General features: G+C 39.7%; 1 protein-coding gene across 2 annotated transcripts in view; it reads left to right on the top strand.

Annotated features, from left to right (window-relative positions):
* The window catches only part of SMYD3 (SET and MYND domain containing 3), a 429108-nt gene that overhangs the window by 44005 nt on the left and 370175 nt on the right, over positions 1–14928 (top strand). For both annotated transcript variants that reach the window (XM_074925584.1, XM_074925573.1), the window contains exon 2: positions 11450–11513. In XM_074925584.1, the coding sequence (XP_074781685.1) occupies positions 11450–11513 (64 nt within the window). The remainder of the gene's footprint in view (positions 1–11449; positions 11514–14928) is intronic.

The raw sequence follows: 14928 nt of genomic DNA, 5'->3' as shown, positions 1-14928 counted from the left end.
TTAGACTCAGTATCAGAAATGCTTTTGTTTAAGGGAAACTTAGATACATTTGAAGTATATCCCAAGAGGAACAAGTACAGCAGGAAGCCATCCTGCTCTGGAGGGCTGGCTGGAGGCAGGAAGCAGAGTTCCTGATGTCAAGAACATTTTTACGTTTTTCTAATGCGAAAGTCTTCAGTGGGATTTTATGAGCATCCAGTTCATGACAAGTATGCTTTGGATATCTTGCAAGACCTCACAGTATCAGATTACACCTGAGCAAAGGGGAAACAAGCTGTTTCTCTGGGCTCTGTGCCAGTCTGTGTGTGAATCTGTTTCTCTGTGTCATCAGCCCTCTCTGCTATCTGATACAAATACATTTTTTCCTTCATTCAACTCCTGTTTTCTAGCTTTCTGAGTTCTTCAGCTTGTAAGGAAGAAGAACTGACTATCCTGTTCCAGTTACCTTAATTCGTATTTTAACTTGGCTGTGATCTGAACATAAGGGCTAAGCAGGTAAAAATGAGGGGTTAACTTGATGTACATCCTTACCCAATTCTAAATCTATGAGACAATGCACTGTGATTTATTCTGAGCCCAGCTTTATTGCTTTGTTTGTCCAAGTTTGTTGCCTGGAATATTTTATTTTTTGTTTGGCACTTTTCAAATGTGTTCCATAGGGAATGGAAGGACTAAAAGGTATAACTGTTCATATTTGGAAGCAGAAAAGCAAATAAATAAGCATTGCAGGACCTCTAAAAAATGGGTATCCTAAAAATATAAATATGGTCAAGAAGGGAAGGGTGCTAAGAAAGAAAAAAAAGCTGATGAAGATATTCCTCTCTGAGGGGGTCAAAGGGATTTATATTTCACTGAAAATCATAGATCCATATGATCCAGGGGGTAATACTAGCAGGATGTAAATATTTACAGCAGTATGATATTTTAGGATAACAACTTTCTTTTTGTGGAATGCTGACTTACAGGTCAAAGAAAAAAATACTTGGACATACAGCAGATTAATGAACAATGCATTTATCATTTTTATAGGGAAAAGTGAAAGATGGGATGTTTTGTTATACTTGGCTTCATTGGATTGTAACCACATGTTCCAGAAATTAGCATTTAAAAATACTGCATGTAGCTTTTTTACATGTTTCGAAGTTATAGATCCAACCTTTTCATATTAAGAAATATAATTTTAGTCTTCCTCAGTATTTGGCTTGCTGCTTTGATTAAAATCCCAGGGTGAAATAAGCACACTGTCTGACGGAAATTAATCTGTTTAAGTCTGAAATTGCTGGCGGCATGTTGGTGTGCACACTGCAGGCAAACGCTGGGGATGGTCTTGAGGGAAATTTTGTCCAAGTAGCTTTGCAGGGCAAGCAGGTGTAGGAGACCATTTGTAGTAGTTACCTTGTGCTCTTGGAGCCAACTTCTGCTGTGTTTCTGCTTCAGTGGTCTCAGCGGGAGATAGCTGTGAGTTTTGCTGGGAGGATAATTACAGTATTTTCACATGGCTATTGATTTCTGTTGTGATTTTTGTGGCATTTGTTTTATTCATCATACATGTTTGTGAAGTGTGTGTGTATATATAGATGTTATGTGTGTGTACATATGTACACATATATAAACGTAAAATGTATTTTATTCTAAAGCTAGTCTGTCTTCTAGAATGAAAGTACTGTTTTGGGAGATGCTGAGTGCGTCTCCTGAACAACCTCTTCAGCTAAAGGGCCTTGTACTACTAAAATTACTTCTGAAGTATTTTCTTGGTTTTCAGTAGAGAGATTTTCTTGTATTTCCTTGCATATGTTAGGATCAGAGTTAAATATTGAGTGAAGAAATAGAACTCAAAGATAAGATTAAATTCCTTGCCTGTTTGAGGGGCATATTTTTAGGTATTTCTTCTTATAAGTTCCTTCACTAATTCTATTGGAAAGCACTGCATCTGAAGCTTTTTATTAGTTACTAGCTTAATGGAGAGGTATATAATTCTGTTCCTCGTTGTATCAAAATAAATACTGCACTTCTAGTGGCTCCATTTTCAGAAAATTAAAGGTGTGTGTTTGTTTTTTGTTTTTCTTTTAAAGTTTAACCAAAGGAGAATCATCTATTGCTGACTAGATTTCTCAGTTTCAGCACCATTCTGTTGGATATTTTAAAAAACCCAATCTTTTTCAAGACAGTGCAAAGATGTTTGGAAAAATAAACATTTTCTTATCAGAATTTAGTAATGCTGCTATCGCTACATGAACACAAAGACTAGCTTCTGCATAGGAGTAAATGAAAATCTACCCTTTGGATGTCTTAATGTTTTTTTTCCAGCCTTGATTTTAGCTTCTGTGGCCCCCAAAAGAAGAAGCATCTAAAATCCAACATAAATTGTCAGAAGACATGATACTGGAAGGAAGAAATGATTGTAGACTATAACAAGGTCTTATTTAGAAAGTGTTTTTCACAATTTTCAGACCAAGTATTCTTCAGAAGAAAAATCAAGATGCAGAAAAAAATTATGGGAGATAATAGCTGACACACAAAATCAGACAAAAAATATCACCAGAACTTCCTGTCAGCTGAAGTCATATGACTCAACATGTTCATTACCTATTTGGTGTATGTTTTTTAAAACCAAATAAAGATAATACATATGTAATAAACGGTATTTGTAAAATCTGAACAGAACTGATGCCCATTCTAAGCAGAAGGATCTTCCCCCTCTCCATCTCTTTGAATTCTGTTGTTTCCTTAGAGAATGTATGCAGAAGTGTTTCAGGGTGTTAAATATATGTCTGGATGTAACAAGAATTGCAGAAAATGGCAGCGAATGTGGGCATTCAGGGTGACATATGAGACTTCAGAAGCCATGACTTTAGTTATGGGAAGTCATCCTGAGTAACCTGTATTTTTGTTTGTGTTAGTAAATAGTGTGCTTGGGAGTGCAAAGACCTTAACTAAGCTTTCATCACAGGCCAGGTGCTTTGGTTATTCATGTTTCCTCCTTTTTTTGTTTTAGGGGTTTGGTGGGTTTTTTTTGTTTGTTGTTTGTTTGTTGGTTTTTGTTGTTTTTTTTTCTTTTTAACCTGGACAGTGCTATACTATGTCTGCAGTATGTTTAGATATAAAGTAGATGATCATTATATTTAGCAATAAAGTAGGTTTGTTTTTCTTTTTTATAAAAGGTCTTAGTTCTTGCTTGAGTAATTGACTCTGATCACTGATGTTTAGTTGAAGTTACTGGTTTTTAACACTAAATATTTGTCATTCTTGCTACCTCTCAGAAGGCCACTTCTCCCCAGTGCTGCTATTAGGTTAAAAAATATTAATTCATATACTTACTCAACACAATGAAGTGTGCAAGTGGAGAATGTGGGAGATTTTTGCATGACTTTTAGGGACATACGTTTCAAAGGCTTTCTGCCTGTTGTACTCTTGTTAGCCCAGACCCAACGGGTTACAACGGGTAGGAGCAGTGTACAGAATAACCTTAGGGCAGAAAAACCCGGCAACTTTATTTCAGAGGCTGTGGGTCATCTCACGAGTGGAGGATGGCTGATCTGAAGCTGCAGAGCAGGTCCAGGGCCCTGGCAGGGGAGAAGGGAGGAAGCCCTGAGCCTGCCAAGCTGCCCCTAGTCAGCACCCAGGGCACCGGAGGGGCTGGGAACCCCTGCTGTGGGCATGGCTTGCTGGCTGTGGAGAGTTGTTGCTTGCCAAGGGCTTGGATTTGGGATGTTGCAGAGGCATATGCCCTAGGGTTGTTGCTGCCTCTCCCCCAGCATCCTTCATCCTTGTCCCCAGAGCTGTGCTGTGGCTTTTGGTTTGCTGGAGATGTCCCCACCTTCAGTGCCTGGTGCCCACGTGGGTCAGCAGCTGGCTAACAGCTGGGGACCAACTGTGCTGCTACACCACATCATTCTGCTGGGAGAGGGGTGAGGAAAGAAAGTTGTAATTGCGTTTAACATAAACCCTCTGCTCTTAAATCTACCAAATTTAAAAGGGCTGGTTTTTATTTGCATCTTTATTTTTATTGTTAGAAGACAGAAGCATATTAAAAAAATGATGAATGACATCTTTATTTATTGTAGGTATTGATTACTTTCACTTTGTGACAGGTCTGAAATGTGCACACTTGAGAAAATCCAAGTAGAGTTTATGCACTTGAAGTATTCGACTGAATTGCAAAGGTCTAAGAATTTGTTCAGGAAATTAGTTCAACATGACATGCATCTGAAAGAGCCGCTCTTTTTGTTACATGTGTTATAGGGCTGGATTATTAACTGAAAAACAATATCAACAACAAAAATGCAGTAGGGGATTCCTGTGAGATTGCTCTTTTGTCCTGCAAGCTGTAACAGAAGCAGAAGTGTGAATAAGCTGCATAGAAAGGAGTGTTGAGCACAGTCTGGTAATCAAGTGTTCTGTTCTATCTGATACTTATCTTGTGAGTAGGGCTGAAAGTCAAGTGCCTGCAATCAGTAGAGAAGTGTAGATGCATTTTCATTATAAATTAAGTAGTTTAATTGTATTTGGTTGGGTTTTGTTGTGGTTTTTTAAATTATATTAGGCTCTTTCCTGGCAAACAGAAGTATTTTGTGATATTTTTAAAGGGCATGTTTTGTACATTGTAAGAGTACAGGTGTGGCTGTGATAGGACCTGACAGTCCAGGCAAACCCTTGTCAGCCTTTTCACTGTGATTCAGACTTGGCACATTCTTACTACAGTTTTTAACCATGTGTTTTCAGACTGTCTCCTGTGCTGCCACTTACACTTGGAAGCAGTTTCCCATAGACTTGGCTGCCTCACTGCTTGTTGTCAGCCCATCCTTACAGTGCTCTGGTCTTCTCATATCTTTAACAAAAAGGAATTTAAACGAACAAACAAAACAGAAGAAAAAAGGGGTTTTTGCTGGGAGCATGTGTGTGCCACTTCCAGTCAAACTGTCTTACTAGCTTTTTCCCCTGAGTCATAGTTTCTTTTGTCTCCTATCTATATCAATCCCTTGGGACTTCTTCCTCCCACCTATATATTTGGATTTATTTTTTTGCCTTCTCAGTACACATTGGGAGTGCTTATTCTGTGAATGGTGTTTGTAGACAATTATGATGGAAAGATTTAATAATATTAAAATTCCTCATAGTAAAGGTTCTTCACTGACCGTAACACCATGCTAGAGGACAACTTGACAACCCCTGCTTACTTTATTCTTGTGGATTCTTTCAGTACTGGCTAAGATCCTCCACTTGTGCTTGGTGTTTCATAAGGGGTTGTGGTAATTTGGAAAATCTGGTTGAAGCTGTATTGAAAAATCAATATTTTCAGTTGCTGCATCTTTCTTTCCTTTTTTATTGCAGCAGAAACTTTCTGAGAGATTGAAGTATTACTAAATGCATTAGCTAAAATTCTGTGCATTTTCTCATCCATGAAATTAGTCACATTAGGTGAGATACAGTAGATGCCTTGATAGTAACCTGATACTGTCTCCAGGTGATGTTTACAGGTAATGAGAAATGCATGGGATTATTTGACAGTGACTTTAAAATTGCTTCAATAAGGCCTATAACATTAATAAAATATTGAGAAGGACAGGAATAAACTCAGCAAATTGTCTGTTTTTAAAATGTTCTAGAGTACATGAATCCTGTATATATGAGTACACAGATCTTATTCTTAAATTCTTTATATTCAGATTAAGTGTTTTAGATCATGCTGTTTTACTTTTAAAATGTGATGTAGCAAGATTCATGGATGCTGTAATTTAAGGGAAATTTTTTATGCCAAGTGGGAGGAGAGGATTGGAAGAAAAAACAATGATGTAATCAGTAGCTCTGCTATTCAGCTGTGTAACAGGCAATCTACATCTGCTTGTCGCTCAAAGAAGCCCCAGAAGATGAATGGATGGTTCATTCTTTAGATGGTGCCAGCAGAGAGTCACCTAATTCAAATAATCTGACTGGTAGTGTCAGTTTGGCAAAAATTCAGGTTTTGAGTGATGGTCCTTACATATCTGTATGTATATGTGTCTGTTACTGCAGGATGGTTAACCTTTAGGGACAGAGGATACAAAGGAAATAATCCTGTAAAGTATTGAAACTTAGGTGGATGCTGAAGGAGTTTGGTGCTTTGTGGCAACAGGTCCACTAATTGTTTTACAAAAGAAAGAATGAATACGTGTTGGTGGCTTAACACCAATGATTCCAGTAAATCCTGGCATCTCTTGAAAAAACATCAAGAGGTGTACCAAATCAAGGTATGCTTGCAGTGTGTTAAGGCTGTCAGATCTAGCCTTCTAATGAATGTGAAATCTGTAGGAGAGACTTCTCTGATAGTTACAGGCATTCATTCATTTAAATTCTGGCTTCAGAAAGTTACAGTTACTCTGCTTTAGGAATCTGTTTTACTCGCTGCTTAGACTTTTGGGAACTTTAATGTGTATGGGACTAAAGTTGAAAATGCTCTGTTATCAGAGTCCTAACTCATTACTGTGTTTTGATGAATAGCATTTAGAACAAAAAATGTCTGACTTCAAAACGGTTTTTCTTAGTCTTTCTGCAGTAGCATGAGCACTAGGTCATTCAGATAATACTGTATAATGTCAAAGAGAAGGTTGATAGAGGCTGCTAGCACGGATGTAAAATATTGAGTATAAAGGAGGTACCTAGAAACAGCGGAAAGCTCCTTTGTGACCTCTCTGTGATTCTGTACAGCTGTGTAAAGCAGACCTGTAAAGAACAACAAGGACAGACTGCAGTGACTGTCTCAAGGGCTGCGGCTGTGCCTGTGAAGAACTGGACAGCAAACCAATTCTAGGTGCTTGGCTTTCTTTTTCTGTTCTAGGCCAGTAGGCAGATTGTATGCAATATTACCACTAACAATGTTGTTAATGGTTCACTGGCAGACTCTAAGGTAATAAAGCGGTAGCTAAAGAAGTTAAAGTTCTTGTAGTGTTGTCTTTCAGTAATTTGAAAGGTCTAGCTTCAGTAAAGTTTTAATCTATCCTGTTGATTGTGAAATATCTAGAAAGAAGGTGTAGATTTCTTATAAATGATTATTTTATGTCCTTGATATAACATGCTGCTTAGTATTAAAAGATGTATCAAAACTTGTCTTGTGGGAAAGAATTTGTTTGCATAATTTACAAGCATTTATTTATACCTGAACTTCTGCTGATATCCAAATCAATAAACAGGTCCAAACAGCATTTATTTTTGCTTTTTTTTGATCTGTAGTAACTATTCCACTGAACTGTATTTCTTCCCAAAATTACTCTGACAGGAGCTTGTAATCTAGAATAAGAAACATGTGCTCTACTGTCATAGTCTGGTTAAAGTTGTGACATTGCTCAACCTTGAAAATGAAGCAGCTCTCCCCAGCTGGCAAAATGAAGATTTCACACTTGTTTCTAAGTCTGAATCATCCCTAGGCATTGCACCTTAAAATCAAAAACTTGTTGTGCATGTACAAGATTTTAGATTCTCTTTATAGGAATCAACAGTTGCTATATTTTCAGTCTTCAGGGTTGGTTTTGCATATAAGGAGGTAAGGCACTAGCAAGCATATCCTTATATCTGAAATATTTCTGATTTATTTTTCTCCTGGTAGTGGGAATGCCTACAAAATAATGTGCAACAAAATAGTGTTTTTTATGCAGAAGATAGTTACTTGGTTGTAATGATCTGTACATAATTCTCCTTAATCTTTGACAAAAGCAGCTATCTAAACTCCCCGAATGCTTATGAATCCTAAGATAGTGCATAAGCTGTCATTTTTAATAATTCAAACGTAACAAACCTTGATATGTCAGCAAAATACCTTTTCGACTTGTGGGACTTGAGAGGAAGGAGAGGTTGGTTTGTGCTTGAGGATGCTTCATGGTGTTTCTGGTGTTCTGCCCCTACTCCTGATAGTTTTGGTGTCACAGCTGAAATCAGTGGGCTAAATTAATCATCCAGAAGTTCTAGGTTGAAGTTTGTGGGCATGTTGGTGCTGTCTTCTTTTGGATGTGGCCTTTAGAGAGTATTCTACTGTTTTGAAGTCACCCCTGGAAACTAAAGTTTAGGGACAACTGAATGACGTAAGTAAAAGAATAAAGAAAGGTCATGTCATAAAGCAGTTGTGCCGGGAATCTGAGTATATGATATGCAGCCTTTAGATTACTGACAGCAACAGAGGAGTTTTCTTTTGGTGTCAGCAGAGACAGAGAATTATACTTTGTTTTAGTTGCATCAGTTGGGAGTGTGGGTGAAAAGAGCACACCTGGTACCGATGTGCAGACACCAGGAATCTTGCAGAGAAAGATCCTTCATCTGATCATTTAAATTTGCCCTTTCAGTTTGAAGTGGGCTGTGTTACACAGTTATCTCCCAATTAAATTGGAAGTCTGAATTAATCTGTATAGTGAGATTCAAGGCAGCTGAATATAAAGCACTGTAGCAACCAAAGATTGCATCACTAAAATTCCCTGTTGAGGCAGAGGTTGGTGTGACTGACACTTACCTCCTTCCTTGCTCTTCAGAAGGATGGAGAAAGGGGATCCTGAGGAGTAGCTCATGGTGACAGTTTCTTGGGTGTAACTGAGCTGCATTCAGCCATGTGCAGCTCACAAGGTGACAGTAGCAGTCAGTCAGGTGCTGTGCTTGGCTAAAGTCAGAGCTGGCCAGGGGGAAGTCTGAGGGGAAGTAATAAGGATTATGCCATTCATACGGTCTAGTTCATTGTTGTAATGTAATGTAACTCTCCTGCCTTCAGCTTTAACAACAACAAAGAAAGTATATAATGGTTTTCCAGTCTAATGAATGCCTATAAAGCATGTAAGTGACTTTGCATGTTAAGAAACCAAAGTGGAAACTTCCCAGTGTTACCAGAATAATGTAGCATGTTCAGTATTTTCTACAGGAAAATAAGAGGGGAGGGAAGCCTCAAAAGCCATGTCCTGTTTCTACTCATCTGAAGTAAATTACATCTGAAGTAGATTACAAAGAGGCTGTGAGGCTATGCAGGGCAGAAATCAGGAGTTCTAAAGCCCATCTAGAAATTAGTCTGGCTTCAGCAGTCAAGGACAGCAAGAAATGTTTCTATTAAGTATGTCAACAGCAAAAGGAAGACCAGGGAGAGCCTCTATCCCCTGCTAGATTCAGGAGGAAACATGGTAACAAGCGATGAGGAAAAGGCTGAGGTGCTTAATGCCCTCTTTGCCTCAGTCTTTAATAACAAGACAAGTTGTACTGAGGGAATCCAGCCTCCTCAGCCAGGAGACTAGGAGAAGGACCTCCCCCCTGCATTCCAGGAGGAGATAGTCAGTGACCTGCTGCATCACAGACAAACACAAGTCTATGGACTGGGTGGGATACACCCGAGGGTGCTGAAGGAGCTGGCTGGGGTGCTTGCCAAGCCGGTTTCCATCATTTACCAGCAGTCCTGGCTGACCGGGGAGGTCCTGACATATTGGAAATTGGCCAATGTGACGCCCATATATAAGAAGGGTTGGAAGGATGATCTGGGAAATTACAGGCCTGTCAGCTTGAACTTCATTTCCTGAGAAGCTGATGGAGCAGCTCATCCTGGGTACCATCACACAACACATGGGGGACAACCAGATGCTCAGGCCCAGTCAGCATGGGTTTATGAAAGGCAGGTCCTGCCTGACAAACCTGATCTCCTTCTAAGACAGGACGACCTGCTTATTGGATGAGGGAAAGGCTGTGGGTGTTTTTTACCTTGACTTCAGTAAGTCCCTTGACACCGTTTCCAACAGCATTCTCCTGGCAAAACTGGCTGCTCGAGGCTTGGATGGGCACACACTTTGCTGGATAAAAAACTGTCTGGATGGCCGGGCCCAGAGAGTTGTGGTGAATGGAGCTAAATCCGGTTGGCAGCCGGTCACGAGTGGTGTCCTCCAGGGCTCGGTGTTGGGGCCACTCCTGTTTAACATCTTTTTTGATGATCTGGATGAGGGGATCGAGTGCACCCTCAGTCAGTTTGCAGATGACCCCAAGTTGGGTGGGAGTGTTGATCTGCTCGAGGGTAGGGAGGCTCTGCAGAGAGACCTGGACAGGCTGGAGCCATGGGCTGAGGCCAACTGGAGGAGTTTCCATAAGGCCAAATGCCGGGGGCTGCCCTTGGGCCACAACAACCCCCAGCAGCGCTACAGGCTTGGGGAGGAGTGGCTGGAGAGCTGCCAGTCAGAGAGGGACCCGGGGGTGTTGATTGACAGCCGGCTGAACAGGAGCCATCAGTGTGCCCAGGTCGGCAAGGAGGCCAATGGCATCCTGACTTGTGTCAGCAATAGCGTGGCCAGCAGGGACAGGGAAGGGATCTTACGCCTGTACTCGGCACTGGTGAGGCCACACCTCGATTCCTGTGTTCAGTTTTGGGCCCCTCACTACAAAAAGGACATTGAATGACTCGAGCGTGTCCAGAGAAGGGCAACGAAGCTGGTGCAGGGTCTGGAGCACAGGTCCTACGAGGAGCGGCTGAGGGAACTGGGGGTGTTTAGTCTGGAGAAGAGGAGGCTGAGGGGAGACCTCATCGCCCTCTACAGCTACCTGAAAGGAGGTTGCAGAGAGCTGGGGATGAGTCTCTTTAACCAAGTAACAAGCAATAGGACAAGAGGGAATGGCCTCAGGTTGCACCAGGGAAGGTTTAGACTGGATATTAGGAAGCATTTCTTTCCAGAAGGGGTTGTTAGGCGTTGGAATGGGCTGCCCAGGGAGGTGGTGGAGTCCCCATCCCTGGAGGTGTTTAAGAGTCAGGTCGACATAGCGCTGAGGGATATGGTGTAGTTGGGAACTGTCAGTGTTAGGTTAATGGTTGGACTGGATGATCTTCAAGGTCTTTTCCAACCTAGGTGATTCTGTGATTCTGTAAATATCTTTATTTGAACTTACGTATTTGGGGTGTAAGATTTGCTTCTAGTTTTCACTGGATTTTCATTCCACACCCCCCCCCCCCCCTTTATTTTGGTCTTGCTGTCCATCAGCAGAAGTATGTTTTCAGAACAGAAATTTCTGCTGACATTTCAACCTCAGACTCTGTTACAAAGTTAAAATTTGATGGCATGACTGCCGGTTCACAACAAGGTCTTGCTTAGGACAGATAGTGATGCTTCCTTAAGACAAGACTCAAGATAGATAATAAATAGATTAAGTAGCTGTGTTGACAGCTGTAATTATTATATCTACAAAATCAAACTCCTCAGGGTTATAGCTATATGGAAAAAACCCCGCATATTTGATATCTTTACTTTTGAGCCAAAGTGGCCCCAGAGGTGCTGACACTCATGGGTAAAGGATTGTGAATATAGTTTTGAACATAACCATGCACAATTTTTTCTTGTGTAAGAGTGCATTTTAGACTACCCTTGGTTTTCAGATACTTTTCTTGCATTGGGATATTTGAAAATTATTAGTTATGTAAGAAGAGTAAATACAAAGTTCTAGTTGTATTTATAACCAATTTTATTTTTCTAAACAGGAATGAACACCTGCACAGATGCTCTCAGTGCAAGGTTGCTAAATACTGTGATACATCTTGTCAGGTAAGATGAAAAATAACAGCTATAAAAGGTTGAAGGAAACAGGCATTTGAATAATTTGTTTACATGCATTTCCATGCATTTTGCATATTGTCATACCTCCATGTTGCTATTTCTTATTTGTAGTTATGGACAGAGTGTGTAAGCATGCTGTCTTGTTTCATCTGAGTATTTTTATAGTTACAAACGTAAGATTATAATCAGTGCAACAGACAAAACTAAGCTGAAACTTGTGGTGTTTGGCTGTGCTTGGTTAGAGGGGGAGGATTTATTCTTCAGCTTTGCTGGCTGTAGACTGAGGGCTCTAAGTCAGTTTTGTGGTAAACCAATATAAATTTCAAGAGTAATTTTTATCATGGTATATATTCCATTTTTAAAAGACGAAATAAGGGTCAAGAATGTGCAGAGAGAAGAGACAGCCTTGGACAAAACTGCTTCTCTCAGGAGGTTTTCAAGAAGATGAAGCCAGGCTCTTCACTGTGGTGCATGGCAGGGGGACAAGAGGCAACAGGCTTAAATTGTATAGAAGAGAGGCTTACACAAAATGTGAGGAAAAGCTGTTTCACCCTGAGGACAGCCAAGGGTTGGAACAGGCTGGGCAGGGTGTTTGTGTCATCTGCATGCTTTGAGGGTTTCAAGACCCCACTGGATAAAGTGCTGAGCTGGGTCTGGCCCCAGAGCTGACCCTGCTTTGTAACTAGAGGTCTTTCTAGATGCCTTACAACCTGAATTATCCTGTGATTCTGTCCTATGAAACAGTTCAAACCTAAGGTGTTCAAACCTAAAATTTTAGCTTTTATATTTGACTTGTATTGTCACTTAAGCATGTGGGCAGAAGTTGGCAGGACTTGGTACTGTCTGGACATGCAAGGGTAAATGACTGGCACCAGGGTAGAGAACCAGCCACCTTAGATTTGAGTCATGAGCATCACCTGACAGAACCCTTGAACTTTTAAATGATTCTTCTTAGCTTTGCATTGTGATTTCTGGTTTTGTGGTTTTGTGTGTGTGTGGTTTTTTTTTTTTTTTTTTTGGGGGGGTGGGGTGGGGGTGGGTGTTTGGTTTTTTTCCTAAATAGAGAAAAATGAAGAAAACCAAGTAATGGTCAAAACTGACTAGTAGTGATACTCTATTAAATGCATATGAATTTAAATTTTTAAGTTAAGCTCTTGACCTTCAAATAATCTTTTCACATGTCGTGTGCTTCTATAAACAATTCTGCTTTACTATAATCTGCAGTGTTCTCAACATGCCAGAAACTCTTCCTTTTTGTGATTAAACATATGGAGAGGGAAAGGAGGAAAATATGTCATTTTGATTTATTGTATGGCAAATGTGTGCAATGTACATTAGGTGCTTACTGTAGCATCAGTAATAATGCCACAGGTAGATTTATTATGAGAGATCATAAGGAAAATATGACTGTGAAGAGTACAGAAGACCAGAGTATTTGCAAGTTAAGTTTAAAACAAGTATCTGCCAGGAGAGTCATTGGTAAAGTGTCTGTTGGCAAGTCTGTAATGTGAAATGAGACTCTGCTGACACTGACTTGCACAAGCAAATCTGCAAGGTGTAATGCAATACCCTGTTCCAACTTTGGTGTAGTAGCAATGGAGGTAGGAAATGGGGCTTCCTCCTTGGGGAAAATAACGATGTGAATGTGCTTCAAGGATTCACAGTGGATAGCCTGAAGCCATCCTGGGTATCTCTGCTTTGTGCTTCCAGCTGAAGGGTTCGTGTGCTTGAAACCATCCACAGTTGTAGGTATTGATTTCAGTGAGACAGGCTACTGTTGCTAAAAGTAATCTGCACTTAATATGCTGCGTTACATAATACTGTTACATAATATCTTTAACTGTTAATATCAATAAATTAATATTGAATTAATATTACATAATATCCTGTGATGTTAAATAGCAATTGAGAATAACTGAAAAAATATTATTTTCTAGTCAAACCAGCTCATTTATTGGATTGATGACTCAGGGCAGATGATTCAGATAAAACTGAGATCAGTCAGATCTGTTTGCTTTTGATCACTGTGCTGTGATCCATATTTCTTTTGATAAGCTAGCTAAACTACTGTGCAGCTCTGGTTTTATAGCAGCTGTTAGCAGAGCTCTCCTTGGCCAACCCAAAGGCTTTGTGCTCTACTTAGCCTCTGTAGCTTTAGTGCAATTCATTAATATGTTCACTTCTAATTGAACTAGTTGTTGAACAAAATAAACAGCAGGGTATTGAATGAAATTGGGGTTTGCACATTTAAAAATGTCAATATTGGCAGAACAGGACTATTTTAGTTTTATAAATATAGATAACTTTGAAATGCAAATTGTGCAGTTGGATTTACAGTTTACAATTAGTTGCAGAGTGAGTTGATAATTTTTTGAGGTGTGTCAAATGAATCCTATAATTAAAAAAAATTTAGTTTAGGCTTAAACTGTCAAGTTTTCTGGAGTTTTTTGGTTAAAATAAATGAAATCAGAATTAATGTAAAAATCTGGTTAAAAAAGATTAATTGGGGTAGCTGAACTACGTTTAGGATAAAGGTGGACTTTGAAGGAAACTTCAAAGTAAATGCAGCAGGGGATTTCTGTGTTAGGATGTACCTAAATGAGCCATTTTTGGTACATTTTACAAATATCTTGTAAAGATCTTAATTTGATTTGAAATATCAGGTGGTTAAGATAACTTTATTCGAGCTAACCTATAGGAGAAGGAATAGTCTTTTGAAAGATGTTTCCCTTTTTGAAATTTACTGGGAGAACTGTTATCCTTTAAGGAGATATATATGGACAGAACCAGAAGTCCTGAACAAACTATAGGAGAATTAGAATTTACAGTTTGTAGAAGGCTCCATAGTGTCAATATTGAAAACTTAAGTGAGTTGTGCCAATTTTTTTTTTTTTTTTTTTTTTTTGGGGGGGGGGTGTCTAGTTGAAGCAGTTTGCTTTCACTTTAGACACTTTGATTTGCTTCAAAAATATTAGAAATGTGGGACTGGAAGTTATCACAAGAGATCTTTTGGGCTGACCGTTTTCAAATGAATTCTGATTTCAGGATCAAGTGTATGTAGACCTTTTGCTTTTAAACGTGTGTTTTTCAGTTGGACCTCATTGTTTTTTGCCCCTCTTGGACACTTCTCTGTTGTAGCCCCTTTCCCACTTATTGATGCCTGATTTCCTGGAACTGCCTTCTATCAGTGTTGTGTTGGCTGGGGGTCTCTCCAAATGTAGAGTTACCATGTCTGCAGCTCCTCATAATCACTGCTGTGATCTTCCCTGGCAATATTTATTTATCTGGTACATCTCATAGATTGGGGAGCAGTGATATGTATGATAATCCCCAACAAATGGGAGAGTGGTTTTAGGTGGAATTCAGAATGTGCCATTATCAAACATTATTGAAATGGCTTAAT

This window comes from Athene noctua, chromosome 1 (genome assembly GCF_965140245.1).
Source record: "Athene noctua chromosome 1, bAthNoc1.hap1.1, whole genome shotgun sequence".
In the NCBI taxonomy this organism is placed as follows: domain Eukaryota; kingdom Metazoa; phylum Chordata; class Aves; order Strigiformes; family Strigidae; genus Athene; species Athene noctua.
This window is presented reverse-complemented; position numbering and strand designations above follow the sequence as displayed.